We start from the raw sequence: 17,048 nt of genomic DNA on the forward strand, positions 1-17,048 counted from the left end.
GTTCAACATTTCATGATGTGATTACAACTGTTTACTGTATATTGTATAACATGATTAGAATTAATTTCAAGGGCTTTTCCCTGAGTAAATAGTGACATTGCGCACTGCCATTGCCAATTGTTTCTTTTGAACAGTCCAAATGTTTCACATTTAATATATTCTCTGTGTACATTCACGTTTATATCTTTTTTGTTCCGCATACTAACTGGCATTGCAGAAATGCCGAAAAATGATTACTACGTGCCAGGTGGTTTTGGATCCAGGGCAGATGGTCTTTACTTAAACTTAGAAGAGTAAGTCTGAACATCCTTTGGTTGAGAATGCAAGTTTTTTTTTAAATCACCTCTTCTACTCATTTGTGAGCTAACTTCATGTTATGGTCTGTTCCACTGGTATAAACTGCTGACAGTCTTTCAACACAGCTAAAAATGTACTTTGTTCAAAGCACCTAAACCAAATTTTGATTTTGGCATTCATTTGTAAATTACATAGTGAGTGAACTTTAAAAGTTCTGTGCTGTAAAACAAATATGTTTACTGTAATTCCATCTAAAGTATACATCAAGTTTCTTTACTTGTTGAAACATCTTAGAATATCTAATATATTTATGGATTAGAGACTAGAAACAAAACTTTTTGGTGTAAATCGCCTCCAGGAAAATGCAAGAGTAAATTTGCATAGAAAGTTTGTTATTTATATGATTTTATAATGAAGTATAGTTTGCTGTAGCACCATTATTTACTAATGAATAAAACATGTATTGACAGTGTCTCCCTTATTAAAACTGGTGCATTTAAGGGAAAGCTATCTTAAGGTCCTTCACTCTGGCATTTGTACCCAGTAATTAACAGCCAATTTACTGGTTTACCTGCCAGTGTAAATGCTCCTGAACCAGTAAAGGGGGCGGGGGGGGGGGGGGGGAGGAATCGTGCTGGGGATGAATCACCTAGGTAGGGTGTATCAGGAAGAATGAAATAGTCTTGATGGATTGAGATTAAATAATGTAGGAACAGAGATACGGAGTATGAACATACATCTGTTAAGATGCAAGACTCCATTTTGTGCTATAAATATTATGTTCTGACACATTTTCCATTAAATTAAAAATATGAAAGATTGAATTTTTTTATTGAAGTTGAAGAACAAATCAGGAAGTATTCAGAGTATTAACTGTAGAACAAATATATCTTTGGTTTGTAAAGTCACTTTCAACATTTCCCGAGATGCAGATTAGTTTTAGAATGGCACATAACAAAAAGTACACTAAAATTCTGACAGGAAGACCCACTTTTAGCATGTCCTTGGAGTTTGGCAAAAAGGAAAAAAAAACACACAGTCCTTGAGAAATGGAAAGACAGTCTGTAATTGTTTAAAATGGAATGGAAATGTTGCAGCCTGCTAATAGGGTGCTTATCTAATCAGTGTTGAAAACTCAAGAATAATTGGCAACTTGAGAAGAAAATTGGATTTTATTTTTAGACAAAATACCAAAGAGAGGAATTTTACTTACAAAAAAATAACTTTTGAGTGTTAAAAATCTGTTAATCTAATAAGCACTAGTAGTTTCTCACTCCCCCCCCCTCCACTCCCCACAATAATTGTCACAATATATCAAGTCATGTTTATGTTCTAATCTGCTTCTTCTTTCTACATAATAACCCTTAAAATTGGAAAAGTTGCAATTTGACATTAAAGTTTTGGCCTTTCAGGATTGAATGACTTAATTCATTGTGATATCCTGAAGGTTTATGATACTATTTATCCAGAGACACCTCATAAACTCATGACAAAATCACCAGTGTTAACTCGGCTTAAACACCACCATTATTTATCAAGACATCTGTAAGTCAATGTCTACAGTTATTAATTTCCAATACATGTTCCTCCAAGTATTTGTGGAAAAATCGCTGCATTTTGTGCAAATATACAATTATTAGCCAATTGGGTAAAGGCATAAAAAGCATTTATTTTTAAAATGGGTTAATTTATAAAGCAGTTCAGTAACTTTAAAATATCCATTTTCAATTTGAACCCATAAAAAACAGATCTGTCATGACAGACTCTAATTACCATGACCCTCTTTATAAAAGATAGCTACAGGATCAAGTGTACTATGTAATTTTTTTACTCTATTGTGTAATTTGTCAGCACATGTAAATGGATGAATATATAAATAAGCAATAATATTGCTTTACTTTTGAGATAAACCATCTTTTTTGCTTTTTTTTTACCAGTGATATTACAACCAAAGATTGTATCACCATTGCTGTTTACCTAATGAGATTGCTCTGTTGTTATGAAGTCAGGTTGAAGAGATTTCCATCACTGAAAGTTTGCCCATTTTCATATACTTGCCTTAAGAAGAATGCAGCATATTTTCACTATTTTTATTAACAGAGCTCCAAAGGTTGAATTATGAGGGCAGTTTGAATAAACTGCTTTTCCTTGCTTATCAAAAATTAAAGTTTGATTTTTGAATAAGTGCATAAGACTAATAGAACTATTAATGGCTAAACTACATCCTCTGACAGAAGTTTAAAACAAGAAGAAATAATCCTAATGTTAGAGATAATTAATCCAATCCAGAACAACTCAACCCAAATATTGTGGGACAAAATGAGGGACAACAGAACAGTTCCGAAGTAAGACTGAATTTTTTGTAAGGAACTGATAGTGATATTACAAAAGTAAGTGAATTAAGACAAATTCATGAAATGGTGCTTTGGGCTTAGGATACTAAATGCTCTATTTCTAAAGCAGTGTCAAGAAATCTGCATCCTGAATATTTTTGGGAGTATTTTATGGATTTTGGGCTGATTATCACAAAAATCACCATAAAATTTTCCTCTTATGTACCATTTTTAGGATATACCCTATTTTTGTGATTCCCTGTCATATTTTAAACATTCTTCAGGCAGACAAATCCATGAAATGCAACATGTCGTTGAAAATTCATTTTCTGCATTCGCCCTTGGACTTCTTCCCTACCGATCTTGGTGCAGTCAGTGTTGGACATAGTGAAAAGTTTCACCAGGATGTTGTAACCATGGAAAAGCGGCATTAGGCAACTGGAATCCACCAATGCTGGCCATCTATTGTTAGACACTGAAAGGAGAGGCATCAGATGCTGAGATCAAATGAAAATCAACAGCAGGTCATTATTAGGTCAGTTGAATTAACATAATGTGTCAGCAAAATTATGCAATTAAACATATGAAATTCGATACATTTAATGTTTCTCCAATTACCTACGTGGTACAGAAATCTGAAATTAGCTTTGTGTTCAGCTTGATGTTCTCTATCATAATCCCCAATGTTTTTTTCAGGAAGCAACCTTTTGAAAATATTTGTTGTCCAGCATGGTAGGTTAGATTTAATCAAGACTTAGGCTGCAAAAACTTCCTAATAATTATTGAATTTTTTTTTCCAAATGTAGAACAGATGAACTTATAAACTGGTAATAAATTGACATTTCTGTTTTCTTTTATCAGGGCCATTGGCATTGCTGTTCTGGTTATAATCCTTGTAATTCTACTGATAATTGGCTGCTGGTACTGTAGAAAACGCAATGGATATTTGATACTCCAGGTCTGTTGTTCTGTGATATGATCCATAATCTGTAGTTAAACCCTCCCCCTTTACTTGTTTGTCTTAATAATAAAAAGGAAAAAAAAAGGATTAAAAAAAATCCTTACTAATCTTTTCATGATCACATCAGAGAAATATTAAATATCTTATATTAGGGAATTTTATGTGTATTACTTGTATAATTTTTGCATTCGATGTTATTATTGGAAATAGTAAGAGTTAAAATTTAATTGTTTAATTATTACAATTATAGAATTTGTTGTCCTGAACTAGATAAGTTAATGTAATGAAAATGGTTCTGCTTCTAATTTACAATTGATATATGTATATGATAGGATTTGATTTATGTTATCATCAGTTCACCTTGTGTAAAGGGTTTTTGTTAAACACAATAAAAATACTTTAAAAAGAAAGATACTCCAGCATATTTTATTCATGTAATTGAACTTACAGTTTCAAGTTTGATCACAAGAATCAAAATGTCAAAGAAAATATGAAAAGGAACAATTAAAATCTCAAGGAAATAAACTGTAGATGCTCACAAATCTGAAATAAAAACAGGAAATGTTGGAAATACTCAATAGGTTAAGGAGTGCCTATTGAGGAGAAACAGTTAATATTCCAGGAAAAGCTAGAACTCAAAATTGTTTTTTCTTACAGACAATTGCAGTGGGTGAAAAGAACAAGGGGATTTCTGTGCTAAGGCGGAGACCAAGAGAAAGTGTATGGCACAGATGGTGATAGTTCTTGCTGAGAAAGGGTAGTGAAAATATGAAGCCGATCTGTCTGGAGGAGGTGTAAATAGAAAATTAAGGACAAGAGAAAATACAATGCTGGAACTGTGAGAGACAAAGCAAATGTTACTGAAAATGTGAAACCCAGCAGATCAGGCAGCATCTGCAGGCACGGAAAATGTAATATTTTCTAAAGCCAAGTGTATCATTTAAGTCCAGCACTTTCTGCTAGTTTCTTGGAGTCAAATGTACAAGTTTTGCAGTGTGTATTTGTACCAACAATTGTATTGAAGAGAAGCCTCAAACTTTTGCTGCAAAAAAAACACAAGAGATTGGTGAAAATATATATTAAAATACCTTTAAAAAGGCAAAAAAGCTACAGATTTTGGAAATCTGAAATAAAAACAGGAAATACCAGACATCACAGCAGGCAAGTAAGAATCTGTCTTGAAAGAAACAGATAATTCTTCATCACATTTGGGAATATTCAGTTACAGCAATAGTTTAAGTTTATAAATTTACTAACCACATTTTGGATGTTCCATACATGGTATTAATCATTGCATAATCAGTATGGGTAATTTGCAGTTATGCCCAGAGATGTATTTATTAATAAATTTCTTCTTTCAGAGTCGACATGAATCCAATTGTGCAGCGAGCTCCTTCATGCCATCACTTCACCCAAGTGAAGAAGCCACATTGGAGACCAAAATACCGATGAATGATTATACCCATTCAAACCTGGTAAGTCCTTGCCTTTTCCACAAACATATTCTAGGTACAAATCTATATTTCTGTGACACAGCAATTTGCATAACTGTTTAGATCATAGATTTTTTGGCAAGTTTCATTGCCTATAATCTAGAAAATTAATTTATATCCTTGACTTTAAGGCAATAAATCAAAAGTGATGTTCACTCAAGTGAATATTGAGGTTTTAAACCCACAGGAATATTCAAACTTGTAAAATAATTAAATAACCTTGATGACACAAGTTAGGATTGGCAGCAAAAAATACTTTGTGGCTGGTAAGTCCAGAGGTAGACTCAAACTGTCCCTCACTCTGACTTGTGACCACAAATACTTATCAGGAGTGTCTTTTCTTGAATAACTGCAGACTAAGTAGTTAAACATTCCAAGAATGTCCCAGCAGAGGCTCTATTAAAATCTGATATGTCATTGGGCTTGTTGATACTCTATCCACTATTGACAGTCTCCTGTTAAGTTTGGGTAGTGTTATGGGAAGTAAAACACAAAGATCTGAAGACACCGTGGTTGAAGTAAAACACAAAGCTGGAGAAACTCAGCAGGTCAAGCAGTGTCCTTTATATAGCACAGAGATCAGGAACCATAACCGACATTTTGTATTTTAACCTGTGTTATATAAAGGACACCGCTTGACCTGCTGAGTTTCTCCAGCTTTGTGTTTTTATTGGGTTGTTTTATATCATGCCTCAAAGTAACAACAAAAACTTGCACTATTCCTTTCCTAGATTTAAAGCCGAGGTAGTGCTACAGAGCACAGCTTTGTCAGCAAGGTACTTTTTAAATACTGTTAGGTCTGCTTTGTTCATGAATGAGTGAGTCAAACACCAGACTGAGTCGAAATCAAGGTTCTTTGTTCTTTATTGCCGGATTGTAACACTTGCAACTAACAGTGTTAGTTGGAGAAGGCGCATTCTGCCGTTATCAGCAAGTGGTGTTTTTTTTTTATACCTCAGGATACGTACTTAGTAAATGATCATACCATGACATTGTCCAATGAATAAACTGTTGCTATCCTTCTCTGTTAGTCTGCTGCACATCATTCTTGTTAGTGCAAAGCTTATCTTGAGTGTACAAGGTCACATCTGCATTCTGTTACTCCTTAGTACTGGGTGACTCCTTCTCCGGTCCCATCTCATGATGTTTTTACCTTACAATACCTGAAAATGTCCAACTTCTTTCTTACTCCTGTCAGTATGAAATGTTAAAGTAAGCACTAAAATCTGTAATGCTGTCAACTGATTCCAACACTAATAGTCCATCTGCTCCAACCTTTTGAATGACTAACCTTAAAAACAATTAATCTTTCTTTATTACTTAACAGATTCCAAATGCTCCACCTGCATATGGGAAAATTGTTTCCGAGCAAATGCCACCAGCATATTCTCCTTGAACTGACAGTGCACAGGAATTCAACACCTCCGATGAACATTATTCATCTATTCTTGCTTATTTAGAAGTGTAATATTTTAATGTGCTGTAATTACATGCTTTCAATATTAACATCACTGTTTCAATTTCTGCAAACATCAAAGTTAATACATTTTATAATGTTAAATCTCAATTTACATAAAAGGAAACGAGGGCATTTCAGAATAATCCAACAGTGAACACTAAGGAAAATCTCTGAATTTTAGTAAATGATTCAAACTGCACAAGTCTGGTGAAATAAATGCTTGTCATGCAACATTATAACGTGGTTACCTGATACACAAATTGAAACCTCATCTGGTTCCAGTTATAAATCATGGTGTTTATTGCAACTTCCTAGGCATTGAGATTTATTGGGAGTTGCTTTTGGTCTCTGACAGATCTTTACACTTGGCAGTGACTTGAAATTAAAACGTTGACAGTAGTTTCTGCTCCTAGAGTCACAAGAAGGCAGCAGCAGGTTGCAATCAAAGTTGCACTGTTCAAAGTGAAAGGTACATGTGATAGTACAGATTCTATTACCAATGTGTATATGTACAGATTGTAGTGTAGGATGACTGTGATTGGCTGAGAGCGTAGCCACGCCTACTGGCAGGTCTTAAAGGGTTGCTCCTAGCCAGACCAGGTCATTCTGGACTGGTCGACCTACATGTGATATGCTCCAGTCTTCTAGTTAATAAAAGCCTTGGTTTGGATCAAAAAGCTTTTGATTCTTTCGACGCGCTCTACAGTACATTTTTGTAAGTTTACATTTAAAAAGTGTGAAGTACATTTAGCTTTCTCTTACAACCATTTAAGCAGATCAATTGCCTCTCCTGCCACGGTAATTAAAAAAAGAAGAGAACCAAAATTTTACCTGCTATGAACAATCAGTAAGAGTCTGGAATTAATCTGTTCAGTCATGCTATAAAACAGGATGCAAGTGAAATACCTGTATTAAAGATCAGAAGAAGCAATCATTAAACTTACTCAATGATCACGAGGTGTTTTAGGACAGAAGGGCAAAGATAGCCTGTTCCACACACACTACCAAAAGTAACATCAAGAAGACTTTTGAGGATCAATGAGTTTTTTTCCCCTCTTTCCTCACATCTTCAAAGAGCAGGTGCATTGACTTTCTTGAATTACAGAAGGAAGTTGACAAGTTTATGGCAGGTATTATTACCCTCTTTTATTAACCCAGTAGAGAATCAAATGTAAAAGAATTAGAATTACAGAATATTTATCAGGAGGAGGAGACTGCCTGGGTGCTTGGATAACAGTGATCAGAGCCAGCATGGATTTATGAAGGACAAGCCATGATTTATCAACCTAATTTTAAAACAAAATAAACAATTTCACAAAAAAATCTCTGTAGCCTTTTGGAAGGCATCTGAGAATTTAGTGCACAAGAGATCAACAAAAGTGAAAATGCATGGAGTTAGAGGCTACCTTGCTACATACAAGGAAAATAGTAGGGATAAATGATACATGCTCCATTTACCAAATGCTTCTCCTAGGAATCTGTACAAGGACATTGGCATTCACTATTCTTATGACCTAAATGAAAGTAATGCTTAGCCCTGTTTATAGATTGTGGTGGTTTAATAACTATTGGAAACGTTTTAGATAAGAAATGGCATCACATTTTCTTTTGTTATTCATGAGATGCATGAAGGGGTGGAAGGTCAACATTTATTGCGCATCTTCAATTGCCCATCAGAAATGTTAGGGAGCTGCCTTCTTCAGCTCTTAGTTAATGTATGGAAGTTTCTCCCAAAGTATTGTAATTCAGGACTTTGACTGTGACAATACAGTTCCAAGTCAGAATAGAAAATAACTTGGAAAGTAATGTGTAGTTGCTCATTTTTCTGTGCATCCTGCTGGCAGCTTGCAGAGTGGAGGCCAGTGAAGATAATGTTGTCCTTCACAGCAGCACACCTTGTAGAGAGCATACAGTGCAGACATGTGGTAGTAATAATGGGTTCCCCATTAAGCAAATAGCCTTGTCTTGGAAGGCATCAAACTTCAAGTACTATTGAAGTGGTATACATTTCTTTGTCAAACACACAAATGTGTAGTCATCATGGTTGAAGTAAAAAAGTGTTGGAGAAACTCAGTCCTATATATCAAAATAAAGATAAATAACCAACGTTTCAGGCTTGAGCCCTTCATCAAGGTATGAAATGGTATTCCTTTGCACTCCTGCATTGTACCTTACAATTGGTTTCAAGGCTTTGAGTTGCCAGGAAGTGAGTGACAGAATGTTCAACCTCTGACCTACTCTTGTGACAGCAGTATTCATGCCAGAGATCCAGTTCAAGTCCCTGATGAGTCTCAGTATGTTGCTTGGAGCCTGTCTACGTTAAACATCTCAAGGTGATAGTAAGACACTATTTTGTTGGAACAACAAGAGTTGACTGGCACTTGTGGGATAAATATCACCTGCCATCTATCAGATATTTCTCACATTTGGCAGCATTTATGCATTACTGCTTTATCATCTTGAGTTGGGAATATACACCATGGAGTTAACAACACAAGCTCTGACCTTTTGAAGTGTACATGCTCATTGAAGCAGCTGAAGATGATTGGATCAAGGACACTGTCCTGCAGCAACATCTTAAGTACCAGTACTGGACAAAGGAGTTGTTCTCTCAGTATAGGTTTCATTTGAACTGGCTGGGACCAGGATCTTCATGAATCAAATAATTAGAGCTATAAGTAAGGTTTTGATCCACACAGCAAGGGCTGGCTGATGCCAGAGGAAATGCACTAAATTGGAGAAAGGACAGAAAGATCATCAGATTAATTCAGGGATGAGAAGTTTGTTTTTCTTGGAGAGATTAAACAGACTGGGCATATACTTCCCTTTTGATGAATGAAAGAGGATTTTGTTAAACTGCACAAATTTCTTAAAGGCTTGGCCTGGTAAATGCAGAATGCTTTTTCCCTGGCAGATGACCAGGAATCAGTCTCAGAATAAAGGATCAGCAAAGGAGGATCAACATTTATTTGTCATGAACAGGTTACAAAATTCATGTCAGGTGCAAATGTTGCTGTAAATTAATTTTTAAAAAAATTAGTGCATAAAGAAGAGAAAGTGAAGTTGTGTCTACAGTTCATTGTCCATTCAGAAATCTGATGGCAGAGTGGAAGAACCAGTTTTTCTGCAGTGTTTGTCTTCAGGCTCCTTCTTCCTGATGGTAGCAGTGTGAAGAGGGAATGGTCTGGGTGTTGATGGTCCTTGAGGATAGAGGCTGCTTTCTTGAGACATCATCTCTTGTAAATGTCCTTAATGAAGACTGATGCCCACGATGGCATTGACTGAGCTCACAACCCTCTGTAGACTTTTCCTGCCCTGTGCATTAGCACCTCTATACCAGACAGCGGCACAACCAGTCAAAATGCTCTCCCTGGTACACCTGCAAGAATCTTTGGTGACATATCAAATCTCCTCAAACTCCAAATGAAGCTTCGCCACTCACAAGCCTTTGAGATTGCATCAACATGGAGGCCCCAGGATAGATCTTCTGAGATGTTGACAGCCAGGAATTTGAAGTTCCTAAGCCTTTCCATTGCTGACCCCTCAAAGAGGATTGGTTCATGTTCTCCTGATTTCCCTCTCCTGAAGTCTACAATCAGTTCCTCCGTTTTGCTAACGTTGAATGCAAGGTTGTTGTGACACCACTCAACTTGCTGATCAGAACAGATGAGAAGAAATGTATTCACACAGAAGACAACAAATCTTGGAATTTTCAACCCAAGAAAGGAGGGCTGAATTGCATGATAGAGATGGACAAGATTTTTTAAAAGATATTGAGGGAACCAATGGATATATGGGAATAGTACAGGAAACAGTAGAAGTAATAGATCAGCCACAATGCTCTACTTTTGTTTCTATTTCTTATTTTCTGGAAAAGACTGGCGTCCATCCACTATCCCTCTCATTTATGCTAAGGGTGACAATAACTAGAGTCAAGATTTTATCTTGAGTAACACCAGTTACTCAAATCCATTCAGCCAAAGGGTGCCTTGAGGTTAAATGTGGATTAGCCCAATACATTCCAGTTATTTCTCTCTCCACTCAACTCAGTGCTTGAATGAAGCTTGCAGGCAAGGGATCAATTAGGTTAGCTTTATGAAAAGCGATGTCAGGTGGGAGAGTTTTTACACAAGTGGAAGAGTCACCAGGAGATATTGCTACAAAATAAAGGACCAACCATTTAAAACTGAGATGTATCTCAGGAGGGTGGTGAATCTCTGAGGGCAGGAGTGGTGGAAGCCATGTCATTAGATCTATTTAAAATGGTGAGAGATAAATATTGAAAAGATCAAGAACTGAGGATTATGGGGAGCTGGTACAGAAGAATTTTGGTCAACATAGATCAATCACAATCATATTGAATAGTGGGGCAAATGACCCATTCCTATTTTCCTGTGACAGCTATTCTGAAGACATTTGTCACATCAAGAGGCCCACAACAGGCTATTATGATTATTGTATCATAATTAAAGTACATTGTGATGCTAACTGTACAGGTTGAGGTGGAGAAGTACAAGTGAGGGGACATGAGAAAATGGCTCTGGGGTAGATACTGTGCCCATGTGTGAATGTGGTTTGAGTGACTTCATGTCTGTCATGTGCACCTATCTAAGTCCAGTAGTAGTGGTGGATGGGAGGTCAGTGGCTAGTGGAGTTCTGCAGGGATCTGTTCTGGGACCCCTGCTCTTTGTGCTTTTTATAAATTACCTAGATAAAAAGTGGAAAAGTGCAGATGATACAAAGGTTGGAAGGAGTTGAAGATGGAGCTGAAGGTTGTTGTGGATTACAAAAAAATATCAACAGGATGCAGAAATGTGGCAGATGGAGTTCAATCTGGATAAGTGAGGGCGATTCATTTTGGAAGGTCAAACCTGAATGCTTAATGGACAGATATTTAACAGTATGGAGGAACAGAGGGATCTTGGGGTCCAAATTCATACATCTTCCAAGGTTGCTGCACAATTTGATAAGATAGTTCCTATGGGATGCTGGGCTTCATCAATCGCGTGATTGAGTTGAGAGGTCATGTTGCAACTCTACAAATCTCTGATGAGCTTTGTGTTCAGTTCTGGTCACCTCATTACAAGAAGGATATAGAAGCAATGGAGAGGGTGCAGAGATTTACCAGGATGTTGCCTCGATTGGAAAATAAGTCTTATCAGGCAAGGTTAGCAGAGCTGGGACTTTTCTTTTGGAGAGTAGAAGGATGAGTGGTGACTTAATAGGTCTACAAGGTTCTGAGAGGCATAGATACGGTGGACAGCCTGCATCTTTTTTTTTCTAGGGCAGGAATAGCAAACACCAGAGGATATCTGTACAAAGTGAAGGGAGGGAAGTTTAAGGAAGACATCTGGGATGGGTTTTTTTTTTAAGAATAGTTGTGAGTTACTGCAATGCCTTGCCAGAGGTGGTGGTGGAGGCTGAAACATTAGCAGCATTTGAGTCTCTTAAACATGCACATGGGTTAAAGAAAAATGGAGGGTTATGAGTAGGAATGGTTTAGTTTTTCTTTTGGTAGGAATACGTAGGTCAGCACATCAAGGACTAAAGGGCCTTGACTCTACTGTAATGTTCTATGTCAGTCCATCAGAACTTGGTCTTTAATTGCCTTGGCTATCCTTGTCCTTGAACCAACTATCAAAATTGCATGGTAGTTGAGATCTAAGTCACTACGTGTTAAAGAATTTGTGCATTAAAGCTTGCATTCCTACGAACTGGAATGAAAACAACTCCTCTCCGATCCCAAGAAACTGCCAAAGATTTACCATGCTTTTTTTGTCTTGGGTAGTTCCATGGTTAAGCAGTAGTTAACACGACATGGGATGAGTTCAGCAAGAGACACAACTAATGCTGGGAGCAGTGTCTTCAGGGTGACAAGCAGAGTGTAAAATTAATGTCAATGGGTAGTTGATAGAAATAGGCAGACTGACCAAAGAATTTCATGCACTAGAATTTCCAGTGGATGTTGTGGTTTCAAGTTAAAAGTGAATAGAATAAACACCTTTAACAATGGGCACTCAGATGGATGGAGATGGTTGGAAATTCTTAAGCTTTGTATTCATTTGTGGAAGACATGGCATATATGATGCCTCACTCTATTTATTGTCCATAACCATTCATGACATGCAACAATACTGCAGAACTTTGGTTTGATCCTTTGGTTGTGAGACAGCTTAGTCATTTAACAGAGTTGTGTGTTGCACATAAAACAAAATGAAAGCTTGATGGAAGTATGCTTGACACTGCTTTTGCACTTATTAAATTACAGTTGGTCTCCTTACTCGATGGTAGCACTAAATGAAGTGATATGATGGATCACAAGGTCACATTGTCATGAGATTCAATTCTGACACCGAAACTGCCCAGCAGTTGATCAACACAAAATTTAAATTTGTTCTGTCACTTACTTCCCCATAGATGTTGTCATACATGACATCATACATGACACACACTGTCCCCACCAGCAATGTTTGGACAAGAACTGCAGACTAATTCCTTTCCATGCTGTTATTTGCATGGGACTTGGAGGTCAGGTGACGCAAGGAGATTGGTGAAGGTAGTTTTGTCTGTGATTGCTCATTCAGAGAAGTGGATTCTATTCAGCATAATTATGGCCTCAACCTCTTGCTTTCCAATTCCATAAACCCCTGAATTCAAATGCATCTTCAACTTGACTTTATGTTACAGCTAAGCAGCCACCTTTCACCACCGTTGAACATTCCAGACATGCAACAGACATAGGCCGGGACTGTTGACGTGGTGGTCAGCGCAATGCCTTTACAGCACCAGCGATTGAGACCGGACCAGGATTTGAATTCCACGCTGTCTGTAAGGAGTTTCTACGTTGTCCCTGTATCTGTGTGGGTTTTCTCTGGGGGTTCCGGTCTCCTCCCACTGTTCAAAACATACCCGGGTTAATGGGGTGTAAGTTAATGGGCTGTAAATTGAGCAGCAGACTGTGGGCCAAAATGGCCTTTTACCCTGCTGTATGTCTCAATTAAAAAAAATAGAAAAACAAACCCTTATCTTAATTTTAAATGGACATACTCTGAATCAGAATTTATTGTCATGAACCAGTCTTGAAATTTGGTCTTTTACAGCAGAATTACAGTGAAAACATTCATATAAAAACCACCTCACAATAAATTTAAATAATAGTGCAGGAAAAGTGAGGCAGTGTCTTTAGTTCATTGATCATTCAGGAATCTGATGGCAGTGGGAAGAAGCTGTCCTTGTGCCACTGAGTGCTTGTCTTTAGGCTCCTGTACCTTTTTCCCCCAACAGTAGCAGAGGGAAGAGGGCCTGGCCTGGGTGGTGGGGGATCTTTGAGGACAGAGGCCACTTTTTTTAAGACCCCGCCTCTTGGAGATGCAATTCAGTTTCATACTTGTTGCCAAACCTCCCAGCCAGGGAAAGCATTCTCCTACTGTTGCACCGAGATATCCACTTATTTCACAAAGAACATTCTACACATTTGTTCACTGGCCAAAAACCCTCATCTCACAAATCAATCCAGCAAAGCTTTACCTCACTATTTTGAATGAACCCTTAAATAATGTGGTCATAATTGTAAGAAATACTCTCGGCTTGTCAAAGACCTGTATGACTGGAAGACAAATTGGTTCAGGATTTTTAGAAATGAGAGGCGAAGGGAATATGAACCTACCTACATGGATGAGAAGGAAGTAGAGAGTCAGAACCTTTTAAGTTGCTGGGAATCCACATTTAAGAAGACCTTATCTGGAGACAGCACAGAGGCACAGCAATGCCTCTACTTTCTCAGGAGTCTGAGGAAATTTAGTATGTTGCCAGATACTCCATCAAACTTCTGCAGGTACCTCGTTGCATCATTGTCTGGTTTGGAAATTCAAGTGCCCAGGAATGACATCTATGTGAGACACTGCCTCAAAATGGCAGCCGTCAGGATAAAGAATGCCCAAAACCCTGATCACAACCTCTTCTCAGTGCTACCTTCAGGCTGAAGGTAGAGAAGCCTGAAAATCAGCTCCTCTGGGTTCAAGAACAGTTTCTTTCCAAGAGCTATCTCCCCTTGGAACATTAATCAGACTGCTCCCACAGTACAAAAGAACTGTCCGGCCCAACTGTGAGTCACTTTTTTCTTGCATTATAACTATAAATATTTATTATCTTGTGCATTTATTGTCTCATTTAACTTAATTCAATTAGTTTACTATTATTGTTTTTCATTACAACCATCTGTTCACTGCTGCAATAATTTCGGAGCATATGCAGTGTAATGTGTTTGACAACAAACTCATTATTTCATTTTGCACACACTATTCTTGAAACTATGGTCAATATTCTATTTTCATTAATTGCTGTGCCCATGTGAACACCCAGACCTTGATGAACAAAACACTTAAAAAGGACTCAAACATATCTAAAGTAAACTTTTAAAACTCTTCCCAATAAAGAGAAAAAAACTTTTTCACTGACACCATCTGCTATTTTCAGCCTACATAACCATATAACCATTTATGGAGCGGAAACAGGCCATGAGAACAGCTCCACTAGCTCAAACCTCCCGCTCTCTGCCAATAACCCTCCAACCCCCTCACCTCCATGTACACATCCAACCTTTTCTTAAATGACAGAAGGGACCCTGCCGCAACTACCTCATTCAGAAGCTCATTCCATTCTGCCACCACTTGCTGAGTTTTGGATGATTCAGAACCCCTCACCATCTTTTTCTTCAATTTAATAATTATTCACAGTCCACTGATTTTTTTTTTGCAGTTTTCAATTCTTGCTAATAGATTACACTGTCATGAGCCCGATCGTGATTTTATGCTATATGTGACCGAATGCTTTTTGAAAGTCCAATTATTATATACTGAGCTTTCTGCTCATGACTTGCTCAAAGAACTTGAATTTGCTCAATGAGATTTCTCTTTAACAAAATTATCTTTACACTCTTGATCACACTATTCTTTGCTTTTTTTTAAAAAAGATATCCACAACAGATTCCAGTGCCCTCTCTGCCATGGAGATTAGGTCTACAGGTCTTTTGTTACCAATATTCTTGGTTTTCTCTTAACAATGTTGGATTTGGTGATTTCCGATTCAAATGAACTTTTTTGGAATTCATGCCATCGGGACGTTCACAGCCGGCGCACACACCTCGGGGTGGGGGTGGGGGGGGGCGGGTCAAGGATGGAGATGATCAAGTTCAGGGAATTTAACAATCCTTCATCCAGTCATTCTTCTCCAAATATACTGTTTAAAAATTTTACTTTCTATTATTAAAATTGATACAAAATACATGTTTATCATTTATTCCATAATGGTTCCCCTGACTCAGCTTCTCAAGGACTAGCTTCATTTTTGCTTTATTCCATGTTATGGGTTCAACAAAATAAGTAAATGAACAGTTGAATGAACTACAAGGGCTGAAGTACCTGCTACTCTTCCTTCAGAATATTAAGTATAGAGATGCTTATTTGCATTATCCTTGTGAGGTTCATAAGGATAGTTATGCACTGAAAATTAGGTCATAAAAACAGTAGGTCAATTATGCATCCATTCCTTTACATGACCATAAAAATAAGATTACCAATGTCAATTTTGTCTTGTACACCATTTAACATAAGCAAGGATACTGAAAATATCAAAGTAATATCTTATAATACTATTATGAATTAAAAGTTTAGTTCTTGCAATACTGCTCCGTGCTATGGTTGCAAAGTGTAAAGTGGTTTATATGAAGGTTTGCCCCGTGACGCTGCCACAAAACACATTTTGTGACTTGTCCATGACAATAAATCCTGATTCTGATTCAACTGGGCTGCAGAGCCAGCATCTCAATCTGGGGAGAAAATTCTAACTTTGTCAGGAGAGGGAGATCTCAGTGGGAAAGTCAATTTACTGCTCAACTTTGCCACAGCATGACACCAACCATATTTACTTGCGAAAGATAATGGACAGCTAATGAGATGAAGTCCCACCAATATCCGTTTTCAATGATAGCAGGATTCAGCATGTGACTGTTTAAAAAAAACACGTGTAGCCATGTCGAGCCAGAAAGCCCCGTAGATGATCAACTTGGCTTCTTTCCCCATACACCAATCATGGAAGCCAACCTTCAACTGATTAGATCCATGGCATAATGACAAAAACAGCTGAGCACTCTGCTAAGGCTGAAGAACTAGACATTCATTGACTGACAACTACAGTGGGTGAGCAGAAGAGAAAAAAATGCTCAAGTGATAGGGAGAGGGGTAGATTTCTGAAGGGAGGGAAGGTGGTGGGAAGCTGGAGGAAAGGAGATAAGGAGAGAGAAAAACAAAGGATGGGCCTAACAGCAACTGGAGAAGTCAATGTTCATGCCATCTGGTTGGAGAATGACCAGACAGAATATCAGATGTTTCTCCAATTTGCGGGTGGCCTCAGTTTGACAGTGCACAAAGTCATGGACTGATATATCGCTGTGGGATTTGGATGTGGAATTGAAATGGTTGGCCACTGGGAGGAACCAGTTATTGAAG

The 17,048-nt window shown here is 37.7% G+C and overlaps 1 protein-coding gene across 1 annotated transcript; it reads left to right on the plus strand.

Annotated features, from left to right (window-relative positions):
* Window positions 1-219: 219 nt before the first annotated feature.
* Window positions 220-7,132, plus strand: mlana (melan-A). Its single transcript, XM_069937274.1, has 4 exons — window positions 220-293; window positions 3,492-3,588; window positions 4,953-5,066; window positions 6,412-7,132. Exons 1-4 carry the CDS (start codon window positions 220-222, stop codon window positions 6,478-6,480), a joined length of 354 nt encoding a protein of 117 aa, XP_069793375.1. The 3' UTR covers window positions 6,481-7,132.
* Window positions 7,133-17,048: the final 9,916 nt, after the last annotated feature.

The sequence above is a fragment of the Narcine bancroftii genome, chromosome 1 (assembly GCF_036971445.1).
Source record: "Narcine bancroftii isolate sNarBan1 chromosome 1, sNarBan1.hap1, whole genome shotgun sequence".
Lineage (NCBI taxonomy): Eukaryota > Metazoa > Chordata > Chondrichthyes > Torpediniformes > Narcinidae > Narcine > Narcine bancroftii.

Coding starts and splice junctions, on each gene's coding strand:
- mlana (XM_069937274.1), top strand. CDS start 220: ATGCCGAAAAATGATTACTACGTGCCAGGTGGTTTTGGATCCAGGGCA. Junction 294..3,491: donor CTTTACTTAAACTTAGAAGA/GTAAGTCTGAAC, acceptor TTCTTTTATCAG/GGCCATTGGCATTGCTGTTC. Junction 3,589..4,952: donor ATGGATATTTGATACTCCAG/GTCTGTTGTTCT, acceptor TTCTTCTTTCAG/AGTCGACATGAATCCAATTG.